The 19347-nt window shown below is 41.5% G+C and overlaps 1 protein-coding gene across 7 annotated transcripts in view; it reads left to right on the forward strand.

The window, feature by feature from the left end:
* Positions 1 to 19347, forward strand: part of VWA3B (von Willebrand factor A domain containing 3B) — a 169312-nt gene that overhangs the window by 8157 nt on the left and 141808 nt on the right. For 5 of the 7 annotated variants that reach the window (XR_008700128.1, XM_055539392.1, XM_055539393.1 and 2 more), the window contains exons 3-6: positions 3289 to 3383; positions 9220 to 9470; positions 11520 to 11679; positions 16357 to 16526. Coding sequence is in view for 5 of the 7 variants with exons in the window: in XM_055539392.1 (XP_055395367.1) it covers positions 3289 to 3383; positions 9220 to 9470; positions 11520 to 11679; positions 16357 to 16526 (676 nt within the window). In the remaining 2 variants the exon portion in view is untranslated. Of the gene's footprint in view, positions 1 to 3288; positions 3384 to 5590; positions 5741 to 9219; positions 9471 to 11519; positions 11680 to 12353; positions 12492 to 16356; positions 16527 to 19347 lie in introns of those variants that run through there. The other 2 variants (XM_055539397.1, XM_055539398.1) reach the window with 2 other exon arrangements.

The raw sequence follows: 19347 nt of genomic DNA on the forward strand, positions 1-19347 counted from the left end.
TTACATTTCCTTTACACATGTTCATATCATGTACTCATTTTTAATCTCTTATACTTAGAATATATGCATTTTATATCTATTGACATTTGTTGTATTGGAAGTTAAAACTAAAACCTTAGCATAACATTTTTAAGAAAAATAAGTAAATTTTTTAAAATAAAAATGCTAGCAGGAAGAATGGCACGGTTTTACATTTTTGCAAATCTCTTTAATGTTTATCCCAATAGGAAACAGCTAGTTCAGGTATGGCTGATTCATTTTGCAGTTCAGTAGAATCTAACACAACATTGTAAAGCAATTATGCTCCAATAAAAATTAATTTAAAAAAACACAGCTGTATTTGTATATCTACTCAAAAAAATTATTTTTGATCATGCTATGTGGCATGTGGGATCCTAGTTCCCCAGTCAGGGATCAAACCTGTGCCGCCTGCAGTGGAAATGCATAGTCTTAACCACTGGACTGCCAGGGAAGCCCCTCTCCTCTCTGTTTTTTCAGAAATAACAGCTTTATTGAGATGTAATTCACATTCTATACCATTAACCAATGTAAAATGTATAATCCAGTATTCTTTAGTATATTCACAGAAATGTGCAACTATCATCACAGTCAACCTAAAGAAAATTTTCATCACCTCAGAAATAAACCTCGTACTTCTTAGCTATACACCCTGCCCATAAGGCCCCAGGCCAAAGGAATCTACTTTCTATCTCTCTAGATTTGCTTGTTTTGCACATTTCATACAAATAGAGTTATATAATATGAGATGCTTTTTGGCTGATTGTTGTTTAGTTGCTAAGTTGTGTCCCACTCTTTTGCAACCCCATGGACTGTAGCCCACCAGGCTCCTCTGTCCATGGGATTTCCCAGGCAAGAATACTGGAGTGGGGTGCCATTTCCTTCTCCAGGGGATCGTCCTGACCCATGGATAGAACCCAAGTCTCCTACGTTGGCAGGCGGGTCCTTTACCACTGAACCAGTTTCTGTTGTTGTTCAGTTGCTAAGTCGTGTCTGACTCTTTGCGAGCCCATGAACTGCAGCCTGCCAGGCTCCCCTGTCCTTACTGTTTCTGGGAGTTTGCTCATATTCATGTCCATTGAGTTGGTGATGCTATCCTACCATCTCATCCTTTGCCAGGAAGCCCCTTTGTGACTGATAGCTTTCATTTAACATGATGTTTTTAAAATCCATCTATTAGTATGTTGTAGCATATACCAGAGGGAGAAGGCAGTGGCACCCCACTCCAGTACTCTTGCCTGGAAAATCCCATGGACAGAGGAGCCTGGTAGGCTGCAGTCCATGGGGTCGCTAAGAGTCGGACTCGACTGAGCGACTTCACTTTCACTTTTCACTTTCATGCACTGGAGAAGGAAATGGCAACCCACTCCAGTGTTCTTGCCTGGAGAATCCCAGGGACGGGGGAGCCTGGTGGGCTGCCGTCTCTGGGGTTGCACAGAGTCAGACATGACTGAAGCGACTTAGCAGCAGCAGCATATACCAGAACTTTATTTGTTTTATGGTCAATTACTGTCAGGAGATGAATTGTATGGATATTGCACAGTTTGTTTATCCGCTTATCATTTGATGGGTGTAAATCTGATTTTTATCCTAGCAAGCAGTTAACTTGGTCGGACTCAAACTTCAAAGTGTCTCCCCTGTTAAATAAATGCAGAACTCACCAGTTTCCTTCTTTCAAGAATTAATGCCACTCCAGTTTCTGCCTGTTCTTGATTGCTCTCTAGTGCCTTCAAGTAGCTTTTTAAATATTTTGTTGAGAGGGGTTTTTTTTTTTTTTTTTCCTGTGTAAGAGTTAGCAATAAAACCTACTTCACCATTATTGAATGAGGAATTCACAATGCCTTTTATTTTAATTGGCAATACAGCTGATGGAGTCTTACATAAATTAATCTCCTTCAGTTCTCAAAAACACAGCCGTCTCTCCTGACTCCAGATAAATGCCTGAGGTAAAGAGAGAATGCTGCTGGTGATGTGAAGTTGCTCTATAAATGTCAGTCACGATATTGAAATCTTGGAAATGAAGGTTTTAGAGTTTGAGAGATTTATTGAATGAGGATATTGCTGACAGAATTCAAGTACCCATTCTTTGCTCTTTCCTATTATGGACATTGAACTTCAAGACTTGTAAATTTTATCATTGCTGGTGATTTGGGACCAAGCCTAGTCTATAAAATGTAGCCTTGCCCTTCCTGCCTTTCCCAAGCAGGCTGTGATCCTGCCTCCCTAGAAAGGCAGAGGAAAGGAAGTGTTGGATCCAAGAGTATCACCATTCTTTTCACTACTTTTGGGACTTAATAATTTATAATAATAACAAAATAATCATCACAATAAAAACAGTTCCTGAAGCCTTACCTCATCTCTGTCTTGCCAAGTCATAACTAGTCCATGAAACTTTCTTTTAGTTGTGTGAGGGAATGACCATGTTTCAGGAAGCATTGTATTCCCATTCTGGAAACACTGTGTCTAGCACATAGTGGGTGTTCAGTGAGGGTTTATGGGGTGGATGTTGAACAGCTGAGCATATGCTCTGAGAAGAAAGTGGTTTTGACATTCTGTATGAGTATTCTGACTCTTGCTTCATCTCATTTATTCACAACCCCCTACTTGATGGAACAATAGATAATATCTAAGTTTAATATTTAAAATCTTTATTCATTTAATTTACTGTGCTGTGCTGGGTCTTCGTTGCTGCACGTGGTCTTTCTCTAGTTGTGGCGAGTGGGGGCTGCTCTCTAGCTGTGGTGTGTAGACTTCTCATTGAGTGGCTTCTTTTGTTGCGGGACACGGGCTCTAGGGTGCGTGGGCTCAGCAGTTGTGGTGCATGGGCTTAGTGGCTGCATGGCACGTGGGATCCTCCAGGAGCAGGGTTGGAACCCGTGTCCCCTGCATTGGCAGGCAGATTCTTAACCATTGAACCGCCAGAGAAGCCCCTAGGTTTTATTTTTAAAATTCTGAAAACTAAGTCCAAGTCCCAAATAAAAGATTTCTGGAATTAAACATAATTTCTGTGTCATCTTTTTGACCTCTGCCTTAATCGTTCTGGGCAAAAGACCCAGCAGACCAAGAAATAAACACTGTTCGTCCTTCCCATTCATTCATACATTTGGTGTTATAGCGGTCACATGTATCATACTGCCTGGAAATACTTCATTGTCTAGAACAGAATTCTAAGCATCACAGATATAATTTGATGTCAGAGATAAGCGTTTGGAAATAAAAATAAGTGTTGATATTGTACCATTTTGACTGCTTTTCTTTATAAACATGCAGATTATGTGATGTCTCTGGGGAGACTTGTGGCTTCCCGGTATGCAGATGGCCTGTTTCCACGGATCTACACGACGGAAGATGGCAGAGTGTACAATGTAAGTTGGAGTTCCCTCGATGGGCAGGTCCAGGGACACACTGCTGAGGTTGACACAGAGAGGCAGCCAAGCCAAGGCCTTGTCAGTGCTGGAGGATTTCTTCTGACAGTGTAGAGGGTGGTGAAAGTCACAGCCCAGGAACTTGACCCATTAGAGGTGAGTGCAGAAAGCACCTGACCAGAGGTGAAGACGTTTGCATATCAACACTTTGTGTTACCTGGAAAATAAAGGGGAAAAAAAAAGTATGACGGGGGTCATCTGAAAGGCTAGAGCAGGCTGCTGTTACCTGACAGGTGGTGTAAAATAAAGGACCACTGGTGCAGGTAGTAGTGAACATCGAGAGAGTGGCACCTTGTACTGGAGTCCTTCATTCCCAGCAATTCCACATGTGATTCCTGCACCCGCCCCATGTCAGGCCCTGTGCACACCCCGGCCACCACAGGGAGCTCCAGAGACACACGTCCCATTGTGTTGCTTCACGGATACTTGTTCATGTCACTGTACATCCATGTAGAGTCCACTTGGACCATTATTTCTTAGTATTTAAAAAATACACGTTACTCTCATACTTAGCCTGTTCCTAAACAATAACAGTGTTTAGTAGGGCTTCCCAGGTACCACTAGTGGTAAAGAACCCACCTGCCAATGCAGGAGACATAGGAGAGGGAGTTCAACTCCTGGGATGGGAAGATCCCCTGGAGAAGGCAATGGCAACCCACTCCAGTATTCTTGCCTGGAGAATCCCATGGTCAGAGGAGCCTGGCAGGCTGCAGTCCATGGGGTTGCAAAGAGTTGGACACAACTGAAGTGATTTACTGCTGCTACTGCTGCTAAGTCACTTCAGTCGTGTCCGACTCTGTGCGACCCCATAGACGGCAGCCCACCAGGCTCCCCCGTCCCTGGGATTCTCCAGGCAAGAACACTGGAGTGGGTTGCCATTTCCGTCTCCAGTGCGTGAAAGTGAAAAGTGAAAGTGAAGTTGCTCAGTCGTGTCCAACTCTTAGCGACCCCATGGACTGACAGCCCATCAGGCTCCTCTGTCCATGGGATTTTCCAGGCAAGAGTGCTGGAGTGGGGTGCCATTGCCTTCTCCACACACACAAACAATAATATCCATGGAATTTTGAATTTGGTGTACAAAATGTATTTTTTTTGTCTGAATCACCTTAAAAATCAATGCAGAAATACCGAATACGTCTGTCTTTGCCATTCAATTCCACCTTTATGGCCCCTGTGACACGGTCCCACCCTGGTTTTCATGCTGTGGTAGTGACTTGTAGTAAGTGCTGGGAAGTCTGGCGAGGGGGTTGGGAATGCTGCTTTAGGGAGCCATGGAAAGCGGCAGGAAGTGATGCTTGTGCTTCAGGAATAAGCTTGAGACGCAGAGTTGGGGGGTGAAAATGAAAGGAGCTGAAGGCAGAGTGCTGAGCCTGAGCCAAGGCATGAAAACATAGAATTACATGTTGTGTTCAGGAGACACACCTTCCTTAAGGTGTTGTGAGGATTGTTGAAAGGTTTTTTTTTTTTTAATACCATATCTTTTAAAAATTGATTCTTCACAGAATAGGACACCACCTTTTCTCATTCCTTTTGTATATCTCCTGCCCCCTGCCAACACCCTGGAAGGCCTTGCGTGGTTGTTCTGACCTTGTGAATGATGCTTTATTTGTGTGTCACCTTTCAAGGGCAGCCCCTGAAGCGTTGGTGGTGGTTCTGGGTGATCAAGTGATCTAGGTACAGGGGAGCTCGGCCTGAGAGACAAGAGGTCACAGGACAAAGGCCATGAGCACGAGGATGGGCACTGGGATGGCACCCCTTAGGGGAAGCCAGGCAGATATGCTGGCATGTTTGGAAGCATTGTCAGAAATGTTTTTGGCATGTTGTAGTTAGGCAGATGTTTCAGTGAAATTTTTTTTTTTCAGTCTGGCTTTGCTGATCTCGCTTTTCTTCTACCTAATTTCTTCCTCGCCCCACCTAGTTTTCTTTGGAATATCTGAATTTTATCTAGATTTGTTGAATACAAATTTTTAAAAATTTAATTCTTATTTTATATTATTGGATAGCATCACTGACTCAATGGACATGAGTTTGAGCAAACTCCAGGAGATAGTGAAAGACAGGGAAGTCTGGCATGCTGCAGTTCATAGGAACAGAGAAAAAGGAAACCTCTGCAGTTGCAGAGTGTGGACACAACTTAGTGACTGAACAACAGCAAATAGTTGATTGACAATATTGTGTTAGTTTTAGGTGTGCAGCAAAGTGATTTAGTTATACATATACACATATTCATTCTTTTTCAGATTCTTTTCCCATATAGATTGTTACAGAGTATTGAGTCCAGTTCCCTGTGCTATATAGTAAGTTCTTGTTAATTATCTATTTCATATATAGTATGTTGCAATAAACATTGGGCTGCATGTATCTTCACAAAATTAGTGTTTTCATTTTCTTTGGATATATACCCAAGATAATTGCCGAATTATATGCCAGTTGTATTTTTAGTGTTTTAAAGCACTTCCATCCTGCTTTTCATAGTGGATACACCAGTTACTTTCCCACCAACAGTGTCGAGGTCTCCTTTTTCTCTGTTCCTTTTCCATCATTCGTTCTTCGTGGTCTTTCTGATGACGGACATTCTGACTGGTGTGAAGTGATATCTCATTGTGGTTTTGATTCGTATTTCTCTGATGATTGGTGATGTTGACCATCTTTTTATGTGCCTGTTAATTATCCATATATCTTCTTTGGCAAGATGTCTGTTTAGATCTTTGGCCCATTTTTTCAATTGTGTTTTTTTTTTTTTTTTAATATTGAGTTGTGTGAGCTGTTTATTTTGGATATTAATCCCTTGTGAGTTACATCATTTGTAAATATTTTCTCCCATTCAGAAGACTGTATTTTCATTTTGTCAATGGTTTAGTATGCTGTGAGAAAAATCTTTAAGTTTATTTAGGTCCCATTTGTTTATTTTCGCTTTTGTTTCTTTTGCCTTAGAAGACAGATCCAAAAAATATTGCTCTGATTTATATCAAAGAGTGTTCTGCCTATGTTTTATTCTTGGAGTTTTATGGTTTCCAGTATTACATTTTGTTCTTTAACCCATTTTAAGGTTATTTTTATATGCAGTGTTAGCAAATATTCTAATTGTATTCTTTTATAAGTAGATGTCTAGTTTTCCTAGCACCATTTATTGAATAGAGTGTCTTTTCCCCATGGTATATTCTTGCCTCCTTTGTCATAGATTAATTGCCCATTATTTCTGGGCTCTCTGTTTTGCTCCATTGATCTATGTGTCTGTTTTTGTACCAGTACCATACACTGTTTTGATTGCTGTAGCTTTGTAGTATAGTCTGAAGTCAAGGAACATGATACCTCCAACTCTGTTCTTTCTTAAGATTGCTTTGGCTATTCTGGGTCTTTCGTGTTTCCATACAAATTTTAGAATTATTTGTTCTAGTTCTGTGAAAAATGCCATTGGTATTTTGATACGGAGGCATTAAATATGTAGATTGTCTTGTGTAGCATGGTCATTTTAACCACATTAATTTTTCCAGTCAATGAACATGGAATACCTTTCCAGTTCTTTGTGTCTTCTTTAATTTCTTTTATTAATATCATAATATTTTTCTGAGTATAGGTCTTTTATCTCCTTAGATTTATTCCTAGATATTTTATTCTTTTTGATGTGATGGTAAATGGGATTGTTTTCTCAATTTCTCTTTTTGCTGGTTCATTGTTAGTATATAAAACTATGACAGATTTCTGTGTACTGATTTTGTATCCTGAATTCATTCATGATCTTTAGTAGTTTTTTTGGTGGTGTCTTTAAGATTTTCTATGTATAGTGTCATGTTGTTTGCAAACAGTGACGATTTTACTTCTTCCTTTCCAAATTGAATTCTTTTTATATTTTTTAGGTCTGATTGCTTGAGTCTCTGACTAGAACTTACAATACTATGTTGAATTAAAGTGACAAGAGCAAGGCATCCATGTCTTCTTCCTGATCTTAGAGGAAATACTTTTAGCTTTTCACCATCAAGTATAGTATTAGCTATAGGTTTATCATATATGGCCTTTATATTGTCAAGGTCCCTCTATATCCACTTTGTGAGGAATTTTTAAAAAATCATCAACGGATGTTCAATTTTACGAAAAGATTTTTCTTCATCTTTTGAGATGATCATGATTTTTTATTCTACAGTTTGTTAATGTGTATCACATTTATTGATTTGCAGCTATTGAACCATCCTTCACCCCTGGGATAAATCCCACTTGATTATCATGTGTGATCCTTCTAATGTATTTTTTAATTTGGTTTGCCAATATTTTGTTGAAGATTTTTGCATCTATGTCCATCAGTGACAGGCCTGTAATTTTATTTTTTGTGGTTTTGATATCAGGGTGATACTGACCTGGTGGAATGAATTTGGAAGTGTTCCTGACTTTGCAATTTTTTTGGGAAATAGTTTGAGAAGGATAGGTGTTAATTCTTCTCTAAATATTTGGTAAAATTTTCACCTGTGAAACCATCTGGTTCTAGACTTTTGTTTCAGGGGAGTTTTTTTTTTACTTATTCAGTTTTGCTGTGATAATTGGCCTGTTCATGTTTTCTATTTCTTCCTGGCTCCATCTGGAAGATTCGTGCTTTTCTTTTATGTTGTTCATTTTATTGGTATATAGTTGTTCATAGCAATCTCTCATGATCCTTTGTATTTCTGTCTTTTTCATTACTGATTTCATTGATTTGGGCACTCTCTCTTTTTTCTCTATGAGTCTGGCTCAAGGTTTGTCAGTTTTGTTTATCTTTTCAAAGAACCAGCTCTTAGTTTCATTGATATTTTCCATTGTTTCTTTAGTCTCTATTTCATTTATTTCTGCTCTGACCTTTGTAATTTCCTTCTTTCTACTAACTTTATGTTTTGTTTGTTCATCTTTATCTGGTTTCTTTAGGAATTTTTTTTCCAATCTGCCTTTGCTGATCTCTATTTTCTTTTACCTAGTTTCTTCAGAGTATCCCTGAGCATTTTCAGAATTAAAAATAATTCTGTAACTGGAAAGGTTAAACACAATCTGGAAACAGTTTTTTTTTTTTTTTTTTTAAAGAATGCTATATTTTTGTATAGATCTCATCATCATGTTTCCTTCTGTGGGAAATTATCCAAGGGTTTTTTTTATGTAAGATTGGAAGACTTCTTCCTGGAATGTATGGGGTTTGGAGGATCATCTATGAAATTGTTATTAATATACAGTTCTTGATGGCAAAGTCATAACTCAGTGGGCCCTATTGTTCCTGGCTGCACTGGGGTTCAAATGACTTGTTTGGACTCAGGTAATAACAAAACAATGCCATTTACAGCAACATGGGTGGACCTAAATATTGTCATACTGAGTGACATTAAGTCGGACACACAAAAAATATGATATTGCCTAAAGTGGAATTAAAAAAAAAGATACAAATGTATGTATTTACAAAATGAAAGTAGAGTCACAGATGTAGAAAACAAACTTATGGTTACTAGGAGATGGAGAGAATAAATCAGGAGATTGGGACTGACATATACACACTACCATATGTAAAACAGAAAACTGTTGCTGTATAGCAAAGGGAACTCTACTCAGTACTCTGTAGTGGCCTGTATGAGAAAACAATCTTTAAAAAAAAGAGTGGAGATATATATATATTTATATATATAAAACTTATTCACTTTGCTATACACCTGAAACCAACAAAACATTGTAAAAAAAGAAAACTATACTCCAGTAAATGATTTTTAAAAAATAACTTGTTTTGGTATGCTTCTATTTATTTTATTTTGTTACTTTTATTCTCATTAAGCTGACAGCCAAATCAGAGCTAATCTCTCAGTATATGGAACATTTAACACAAGCTGTGGAGAGCTACAAGCAGCGGATGGACTGGCTCACCAGCAACAGCCGGCAGGTCTTTGGCGTCATCTTGGAGCAGTGCATCACCATAGTGCTGGATTTTGGTGGCATGCTGGAGGAGGAGCTTAGTCTGTGCCGAGATGCTCTAACCATGGTCCTCCAGGAGCAAGTGGCTCACATAGCCAAGTTCAATGTCATATGGTGAGTTCCCATAGGAAAGGAGTATTTCCCTGAAACTTCATGAGTAATTTTCATGTATCTGGAGTTAAGTAGCATCACTAACACAGTTAGCTCTGTGGATAGGGAAGAGCTATAATCTTGTAATTTCTTAGACTTTATCATTCCAGCAAAAACCCACAATGAATCAGTATTAAAAACTTTTATCTATTTTGTGCAGGGCATTAGAAGAGATTTTAAAACAGCCTTCTCTTCAGTGTATGTCAAGGTCAAAATATAAGAATATTTATTATATTGAATATATATTTAAGGCCATAAAATTCCTTCACACATTTTAGACTTTAGGTTTGATAATGAATTTCAGCATCACAAATTTTCAGTTTTTCAGACTGAGTTTGCAGCTCAACTTGATTTCCTCTGTAAGCTGATCTCTCTTTTAATCAGAACAACAGGTGGCTGGCTTTATAAAAGTTCCCTTATTTCAGAGTCTTCACAATCGATTATTTACAGATTCTTGGATTCAAGAGAATTTGGACTTCAGTGCTGATTTCTCCTGTGGAACAGTTGCTCTATCTCCTTGACAAAAGATACCTGGATGAGAAGGCCATCTATCTGAATCTTCCTTTTCTAAGTAATATTTTCAGCTAAAACAGATGACATTGAAGATACTGCCTGATTGTGTTTGTTCTATCCTAGGTTCCTATTTCTATCACAGATATATTATCGAAGGAATTAAGTGATTAAGTCTATAGTGCTTCAGCTTTCTTGGAAATATGTGCTATAGCATATATGCCACCAAGCCAGATCCTCTATGCAGAGGCCACACAGAGGTGACACAGAGCTGAGGCAACCTAGGCCTCTGGAGGTATAGGCCAGGAGGGCAAATCAGGCCGATTAATTTAGTCCGGGATTCATATAATTCTTCCTATTACAAATTAATATATGATTCATATAATTCATTTAATTATTTAATTATAAACACAGAGATGAACTCAAGTAGCTGTTGTTTTTTGGGCAGGGGTGGATTTCCATCACATTTCCAGTCCCAAATTAAATGATTTAATCAAAAGTTCCAAGAATTTAAAAACTTACACTCTGATGAATTCAAAGCAATACTGTTTTTGATCCTAAAAAGGGTAACTGATAGGAATCTTTCAGAACAATGAAAACAATGTAATAAAAGAATTAGAAATAAAGTTGTGGAGCAACAAAATTGTTGCTGATTTGCAAATCTTAATGCTTATAAACTTAATACTCATAAAAGACAGTTGCAACTAAACCTGCCTATTTATGAAAATAACTTTCCTCAATAAGTTTTTGACATTAAAATTTTTATTGAAATATAGTTGATTTACAGTGTTATTTTAATTTCAGGAGTACAGCAAAGTAAGATTTACAGTGCTATGTTAATTTCAGGAGTACAGCAAAGTAATTCAGTTATAAAAATTTATACCTATTCTTTTTTAGGTTCTTTTCCATTGTAGATTATTACAATATATTGAATATAGTTCCCTGTGCACTTGCCTCAATAATTTTAATGCACTTGGTAATATTCAAATTTTTGAGATTTTTTAATTCTCAAAAGTGAAAAGTGAAAGTGAAAGTTGCTCAGTCGTGTCCAACTCTGCGACCCAGGCCAGAATAGTGTAGTGGGTAGCCTTCCTCTTCCCCAGGGGATCTTCCCAACCCAGAGATCGAACCCAGGTCTCCCGCATTGCAGTTGGATTATTTACCAGCTGAGCTACAAGGGAAGCCCAAGAATACTGGAGTGGGTAGCCTATCCCTTCTCCAGCAGATCTTCCTGACCCAGAAATTGAACTGGGGTCTCTCATTGCAGGCGGATTCTTTACCAAATGAGCTATCAGGGAAGCCCTTCTCCTATAAATGTTGTTTTTCCCAATCAGTACAGCTTATGGAAAGTCACCTGTTTTCTCAGTAACTTTCAGAGGTCTGGGAGCTACATTTTCTTTCTCTCTAGTGACGTTGGGTGTCTTGTTGCTTGTAGCTCTGAGACTGAGGGCTGACAGCTACGTTGACCACTGCCTGGTGACAGCCCCATGTGATTCCTTTCAGGGTTTCTCAAGAGCCTGTGAAATGGCAGGAAAACGCTGTTCCTGTGACAGCACGATCCATAGCTGCCGCCATCAGCTGGGTTGCGAAGTTGCCTTTTGAGCTGGCTTCGAGCCACACCAGCCGCCTGGAGGCTCTGCTGGAGGCGGGGAAGGATGAAGTGGTGAGTGAGCATCTGTGTCTGGTCCCAGGTCACAAAAGTGGCTTTGAGCTTATTCCTTCACACTCAGTGTCCTCACACTGCCTCTCAGCTGAGCCGGAGCCCTTCCAGTTGCATCACACAGACACTGCCTCCTGGCATCCAGGAGCCCCAGAAGTCTTAATCCTGTTCGCCTCGGAATCTGGATCCAATTGAGAAATAGATGACAGGCCCCACATGGGGATCAAAAGAGCATATCTGGTGGTGCAGAGGTGGATCAATCAAATCAGACTCTGCTCCCCGAGCCTGGCTGGGCTCCCCCTGCGAGGAGGGGATGGGGGCCACAGGGCACACCCTCCTTTAACTGCTGCGGGGAGAACCATGTGCTGCTCACAGCCTCTGAGCATCAAGAAAGGAAGGCAGTGAGGCCCTGATTGTGTATCTCTAATGCTTCAATTTGGAGAAGGAAATGGCAAGCCACTCCAGTGTTCTTGCCTGAAGAATCCCAGGGACGGGGGAGCCTGGTGGGCTGCCGTCTATGGGGTCGCGCAGAGTCAGACGCGACTGAAGCGACTTAGCAGCATCAGCAGCAATGCTTCAATTCCACTTTTGCTCACCTGACAATTAGATAAACCTGTCTCTTATAGGCTCTTCCCTGGCGGCTCAGATGGTAAAGACTCTACCTGCAATGCAGGAGATCCAAGTTTGATCCCTGGGTCAGGAAGATACCCTGGAAAAGGGAATGGCAACCCACTCCAGTGTTCTGGCTTGGAGAATCTCATGGACAGAGGAGCCAGCAGGCTACAGTCCATAGGGTTGCAAAAGGTTGGACATGAGTAAGTGGCTAACACTTTTCTTTCTTGTGAGAGAAGAAGCTATAAGACTCCTCATAGAACCCCAAGGATGAGGAAATAGGGTTTCCCCAACATCCATGCTTTGAGTCTTTCCCAGTTCCTCTTCTTCACAAATGGGTCCATCAGGTGCTTTCCAAGGTGAAGTGTATCCCTGCTGGTGCATCATCTGTTTTCAGATCATATATTTTTTGATAGGGACCTTTGGGAAATAAAGCTTTACCTGGAAGATGTGATTAAATGGTGGTGTTTTGTCTTTTTTAGCCATTAGGATGTGTGTTTCTGTGAGTGACTATTAAGGACAGTGACAGGCTAGAGAGGAAGTACTCTGAGCAGGTGAGGTCCTTAGGGCAGCCTCAACTTTCTGCTTTGTCTTGGGATACAGATGCATAATCCTTACTAACTGATCCATATTAATTAATATTCATAATTAATTTCTGCTTCTACCCTGGAAGCCTGGGGATTCTGTAGATTTCAAGCTTTACTCCGTTGTATTAAGAAGTCGTTTCTTGGGTGAGGCACCTTGAAAGGAGAGCCCTCAGTGGTCACCAGACTGTTTATTGATACTGAGGGTTGATGGTTTGAAATTGGAAACATACTGTTTATCTTTATAAAGCCAGAGGAACAAATGTTTTCCATTAAAGAAGAACGAAATACAAGCTACGTTGTTCTTTGGCCTTTCAAGTTTGTTTTAACATCTGTAAAATTTCAAATGTCTGGACACTATAATAAGCATTCAAGAAATGGACTATTTCACAGGCTTCGGATGTGTGTGTGTGTGCATGTGCACATGGGTGTTCTCTTTCTTTGTTCCCCTGGCTACCCTGGTCATAGCTGGCTCTGGCAACCTGACCTGACAGCAAGATTTCCTGGTGATCTTGCCTTTCTATTTTATGTTCCTCTGGTTTGTATGCCTCCTTTCTCTGGGGTTTTCCCCTAGCCCAGGAAATGTATAACAATATAGTGAGTTCCAGGGAAGTTCTGTGGAAGAGAAAGTACCAAGAAAGAAGTTTCCAGGCATTGGCCACCAAATGCCACATGAAAACTTGAGCAGAGACTATGGGATGTGAAAGATGCGGAACGTATTCAGACTGGTGTTCTCCACTCAGAACTTGTATCTGGCTGTGGTCCCGAGGAGAATGTTAGTAACTGCCTTACATATAAAAATGCCATGCTCTGTGTCTTAAGATGAGTGAAGAAAAGCATGTGTGGTGACTTCCCTGGCAGTCCAGTGGTTAAGACTCTGAGCTTCCACTGCAGGGGACACGGGTTCAGTCCCTGATGGGGGAAGATACTGCATGCCAAGTGGTGTGTCAAAGAAACAGCAACAACACCACCCTATAAATAGGATAAGACTTAAAAAAACAAATCTATTAAAAACTTCCCTGGCGGTCCAGTTGTTAAGACTCCATACTTCCAGTGCAGGAGGTACAGGTTTGATCCCTGGTCAGGGAACTAGACCCTACATGCTGCAACTAAAGATCCTGCATGCCACAGCAAAGACCCAGTGCAGCCAGATAAATAAGTAAAGATTTTCTTTTATAAAAAGAAAGAAAGGCAGTGTGCAGATAGTAGTCTCTGGGAAAACATGTCCCCAGAACTCTGGAGCACGGATAACTGAGAGTTGACCAAAAACACAGGCAACTAAGAAGCTGAGTAAGAACCTTAGTGAATAGTAAATAACCCCATAGCCTTGATTAATGAACGAAAGCAAATCCTGACTCACTGCTGGCTATAGCAATTTCTAGTTTGATGAAATCTTGAGGGAAAAAAATCTCTCTGTGAGAATTTCAGGTTCCTGGGTTATTGCCAGAGCAAAGAAGCTATGTTTGCACTGATTGAGGCAGAGATACAGGGTGTCAGAAGCTGTCAACAGAACAATGAGAGATATTTGTCCTCACTCACTTTCCTGTTGATGTACCAAACCCTAGAATATACTCCCTGTGTCTGATTCCCTGTCTCGAGCTTTGTGTGATTGTAGATCCCAGGAGAGGATGAAGCTGTCCTCATGCTAAACTTGGGCACCAACACAGCTAGAAAACCAGTAACTGTGGCTCAGGAACCTATTTAAGATGTCCTATGTAAGCCTGGGGTGCTACAGTCCATGGAGTTGCAAAGAGATGGACATGACTGAGGGACTGAACAACAACAATGTAAAGTAACTTCTAACACCACGAAGAGAATGCCAGGGAATGCACTTTCTGGAAGAACAGTATTAGTGTCTAATTAGGAATCTGAAGAACGCTTTCTTCCTCCTGTCAGTGTTTTTAGTTCTTTTCAGGTGACTAACTGGGAGAAATAGACAACATTCATTCGTCTTTACCTCCCACAAGGTACTTTTAAAAGTCAGGGACTTTGTGGTGAAGGGCCTGAGAGAGTGAGGGGTCAGATGGACTTTTTGTGCCCAGTTCGAGGAGGAGTGTGGTTGCAGTAGACAGGGCTCAGCTCCCACTCTGGCCATCACCTGACTCCCAGCATGGACCCCCTGCCACCTGCCTCCTTGGGCACAGACTGTCCCCACTTTGCTGTCACTGACTGGACATCCTAAGCAGCTGGGAGCTGACCCTCTGCCCACCTGCCTCTGGGCCAGGTAGGCTTAAGTCCCAGCTTTGAAGTTGAGGTGAGGTAACTGACTATATACCTTCAGCTAACCCGGGATGGGGGATGTGTAATTAGAGGCTCCTGAATCCTGAAGGGCTGGTGACATCTGTTTATCCCTTACAACAGAACACATTTGCTGGAGGTTCTGGCCGGGTTATAGGTAGAGAATCACTTAGGGTGTTTGGTGGGGTTAGGTTTAGATGATGTGCGTTTCTGGCTCTCCCTGTGGTTTTTACTTCCTGAGATTTATATACATGCATAAGTGTAAGTCATCATGTTTAAGCTCTATCATGAAGCCAATTGCATAAGCTCCTTTTCACAGTGAAGAAACTGAACTTACACCACTTTTCCAAGGTTACGGAACTCAGTAGTGGCAGAGGAGACCCTTAGAGCAGTGTGGTTAAGGGTGGGGCGGGACCACTGCTTGCGGCCCTGTGGATGGAGTTGATGTCTTTAAGTTAAGCTGCTGCTAAGTCGCTTCAGTCGTGTCCGACTCTGTGTGACCCTATAGACGGCAGCCCACCAGGCTCCTCTGTCCCTGGGGTTCTCCAGGCAAGATCACTGGAGTGGGTTGCCATTTCCTTCTCCAATGCATGAATGTATGTTAAGCAGGGACCACTTTGTCATTGTCTCCTTTCTGGGTGAGGTATGCATCTCCCAGATCCCTGGTTTAAGCTTGGGTGGGTGTGTGTGTGTGTGTGTGTGTGTGTGTCTTTCTCCTGACTTCTGGCCTGCTGTGCCCCCTGACTGGCCTCACCTCCCCAGGTGTGTCTGTCCCCTGAGGTGAGACCAGAGGATGAACCAGCTGGGAATATGCCCTCCTCCCCACACACAGCCTCAGACTGAGGATGCCTGAGTTTGCACTGTAGAATTCTGGCACCAACATGGGGAATTGCTAATAAGCTTCCTGCTCCCAGTGGCTATGCCAACACTTCCTTCATTCCTGGACTTGAAAATAGCCACTCCTGACCTCATAACGTATCTGTGGGCTCAGAGGAAGCTTTTCTCCAAATCTGCCAGTCATATCCTTCCCATGTAAAGCCTGAGACTTCTTGGCACCAGGCCTTGAATATCTCACTTCTTGACTTTGGCCCCCACACATCCTCAAGAAATGTTGAGGAGTGCTGCTCTTCTTTCTGCCCATTTATTTTTTTAAAGAGACAGTTTTATAGAGATTATATGAGCCATGAGTCTGATTCAAGGCTAGGGTGTGTCAGGGAAATAAACCAATGGCACCACTGTTTTGCAGATTGAATCCATTTACTACTTTGTGGTGGGAGACATTCCTGAGGAATCCAAGGAGCTTCTCCTTCAGCAGGCTTTGGAGATCCCCTGTCCTGTCTGCACGGTGTCCTTCAATGCCAGAGGACAGGGCACCATAGCCTTCCTGAAGGATTTGAGTGCCAAGACCTTCAGCAGGTAGGCCAAAAACAGGCTCCAGGGGAACTGAGTGAACTGCTGCTTGCATGAAGTCAGCAGTGGGTCTCAATTCCGAGTGGTTTTCATGACAAATCAGTTGCTATGGGATTTCCCTGGTGCTCCAGTAGTAAAGAATCCACCTGCCAATGAAGGGGACAAGGGTTAAACCCCCGGTCTGAAAAGATTCCACATGCAACTAAGAGCAACTGAGCCCATGAGCCACAACTCCTGAGCCTCCAAGTGTAGAGCTCATGCTCCGAAACAAGAGATGTCACCACAATGAGAAACCTACACACAGCGATGAGGACCCAGTGCGGCCAAAAAATTGGTTTCTCTGTTCTTCCCTTTCCAGGAGCCTTCAGTCTCCATTCACCCTTGCACCTGTGTTGTTGTTGTTCAGTTGCTCAGTTGTGTCCTGCTCTTTGCTAACCCATGGACTGCAGCATACTAGGCTTCACCATCTCCTGTCCACCATCTCCTGGAGTTTGCTCAAACTCATGTCTGTTGAGTCAGTGATGCCATCCAACAATCTCATTCTCTGTCACTCCCTTCTCCTCCTGTCCTCAATCTTTCCCAGAATCAGGTTCTTTCCCAATGAATCTGCTCTTTGTATCAAGTGGCCAAAGTATTGGAGTTTCAGCTTCAGCATCAGTCCTTCCAATGAATATTCAGGGTTGATTTCCTTTAGGATGGACTGGTTTGATATCCTTGCTGTCCAAGGGACTCTCAGATGTCTTCTCCAGCACCAAAAATTGAAAGCATCGATTCTTCAGTGCTCAGCCTCCTTTATGATCCAACTCTCACATCCATACATGACTACTGTAAAAAACCATGGCTTTGACTATATGGACCTTTGTCTGCAAAATGATGTCTTTGCTTTTTAATACACTGTTTGGGTTTGTCATAGTTTTTCTTCCAAGGACAAGTATCTTCTAATTTCATGGTTGCAGTCACCATCTGCTGTGACTTTGGAGCCCAAGAAAATAAAACCTGCCAGTGTTTCCATTTTTTCCCCATCTATTTGCCATGAAGTGATGGGACTGGATGCCATGATCTTAGTTTTTTAACTGTTGAATTTTAAGCCAAGTTTTACACTCTCCTCTTTCACCTTCATCAAGAGACTCTTTAGTTCCTCTTCACTTTCTGCCATTAGGGTGATGCCATCTGCATATCTGAGGTTGTTGATATTTCTCCTGGCAATTTGATTCCAGCTTGTGCTTCATCCAGTCTGGCATCTCACATGATGTTCGCTCTGCATATAAGTTAAATAAGCAAGGTAACTACATACAACCTTGACGTACTGCTTTTCCAATTTTGGACCAGTCCATTGTTCCATGTCCAGTTCTAACTGTTGCTTCTTGCCCTACTTACAGGTTTTTCAGGAGGCAGGTAAGGTGGTCTGGTATTCCCATCTCTTTAAGAATTTTCCACAGCTTGTTGTGACTCATATGGTCAAAGGCTTTAACATAGTCAATGAAGCAGATGTTTTTGGAATTCTCTTGGTTTTTTTATGATCCAATAGATGTTGGCAGTTTGATCTCTCATTCCTCTGCTTTTTCTAAATCTAGCTTGTACATCTTGAAGTTCTTGATTTGTGTACTGTTGAAGCCTAGCTTAAAGGATTTTGAGCATTATCTTGCTAGCGTGTGAGATGAGCGCAACTGTGCAGTAGTTTGAACGTTCTTTGGCATTGCCCTTCTTTGGGATTAGAATGAAAACTGACCTTTTCTAGTCCTGTGGCCCCTACCGAGTTTTCCAAATTTTCTGGCATATTGAGTGCAGCACTTTCACAGCTTCATCTGTTAGGATTTGAAGTAGCTCACCTGGAATTCCATCACCTCCACTAGCTTTGTTTGTACTAATCCTTCCTATTTATACAGTTCATGGTGTTCTCATTGCAGGTATACTGGGGTGGTTTGCCATTCCCTCCTCCAGTAGATGGATCATGTTTTGTCAGAACTGTCCACTATGATCCGTCCATCTTGGGTGGCCCTGCACAGCATGGCTTATTGCTTCATTAAGTTACACAAGCCCCTTCGCCACAACAAGGCAGTGATCCATGAAGGGGATCATAAAAAACTGGAAAACTCTTAAAGAGATGGGAATACCAGGCCACCTGACCTGCCTCCTGAGAAACCTGTATACAGATCAAGAGGCAACAGTTAGAACTGTACATGGAACAACAGACTGGTTCCAAATCGGGGAAAGGAGTATGTCAAGTTTTGTCACCCTGCTTATTTAACTTATATGCAGAGTACATCATGTGAAATGCCGAGCTGGATGAAGCACAAGCTGGAATCAAGATTGCTGGGAGAAATAGCAATAACTTCAGATATTCAGATGATACCACCCTTTTGGCAGAAAGTGAAGAAGAACTAAAAAGCCTTTTCATGAAAGTGAAAGAGGAGAGTGAAAAAGTTGGCTTGAAACTCAACATTCAGGAAATTAAGATCATGGCATCCGGTCCCATTACTTTATGGCAAACAGATGGGGAAACAGTGACAGACTTTATTTTCTTGGGCTCCAAAATCACAGCAGATGGTGAGTGCAGCCATGAAATTAAAAGATGCTTGCTCCTTGGAAGAAAAGCTATGACCAACCTAGACAGCATATTAAAAAGCAGAGACATTATTTTGCCAACAAAGGTCCATCTAGTCAAAACTATGGCTTTCCCAGTAGTCATATATGGATGTGAGAGTTGAACCATAAAGAAAGCTGAGTACTGAAGAACTGATGCTTTTGAACTGTGGTGCTGGAGAAGAGTCTCGAGAATCCCTTGAACTGCAAGGAGATCCAACCAGTCCATCCTAAAGGAGATCAG

Source organism: Bubalus kerabau, chromosome 11, assembly GCF_029407905.1.
Source record: "Bubalus kerabau isolate K-KA32 ecotype Philippines breed swamp buffalo chromosome 11, PCC_UOA_SB_1v2, whole genome shotgun sequence".
NCBI lineage: Eukaryota > Metazoa > Chordata > Mammalia > Artiodactyla > Bovidae > Bubalus > Bubalus kerabau.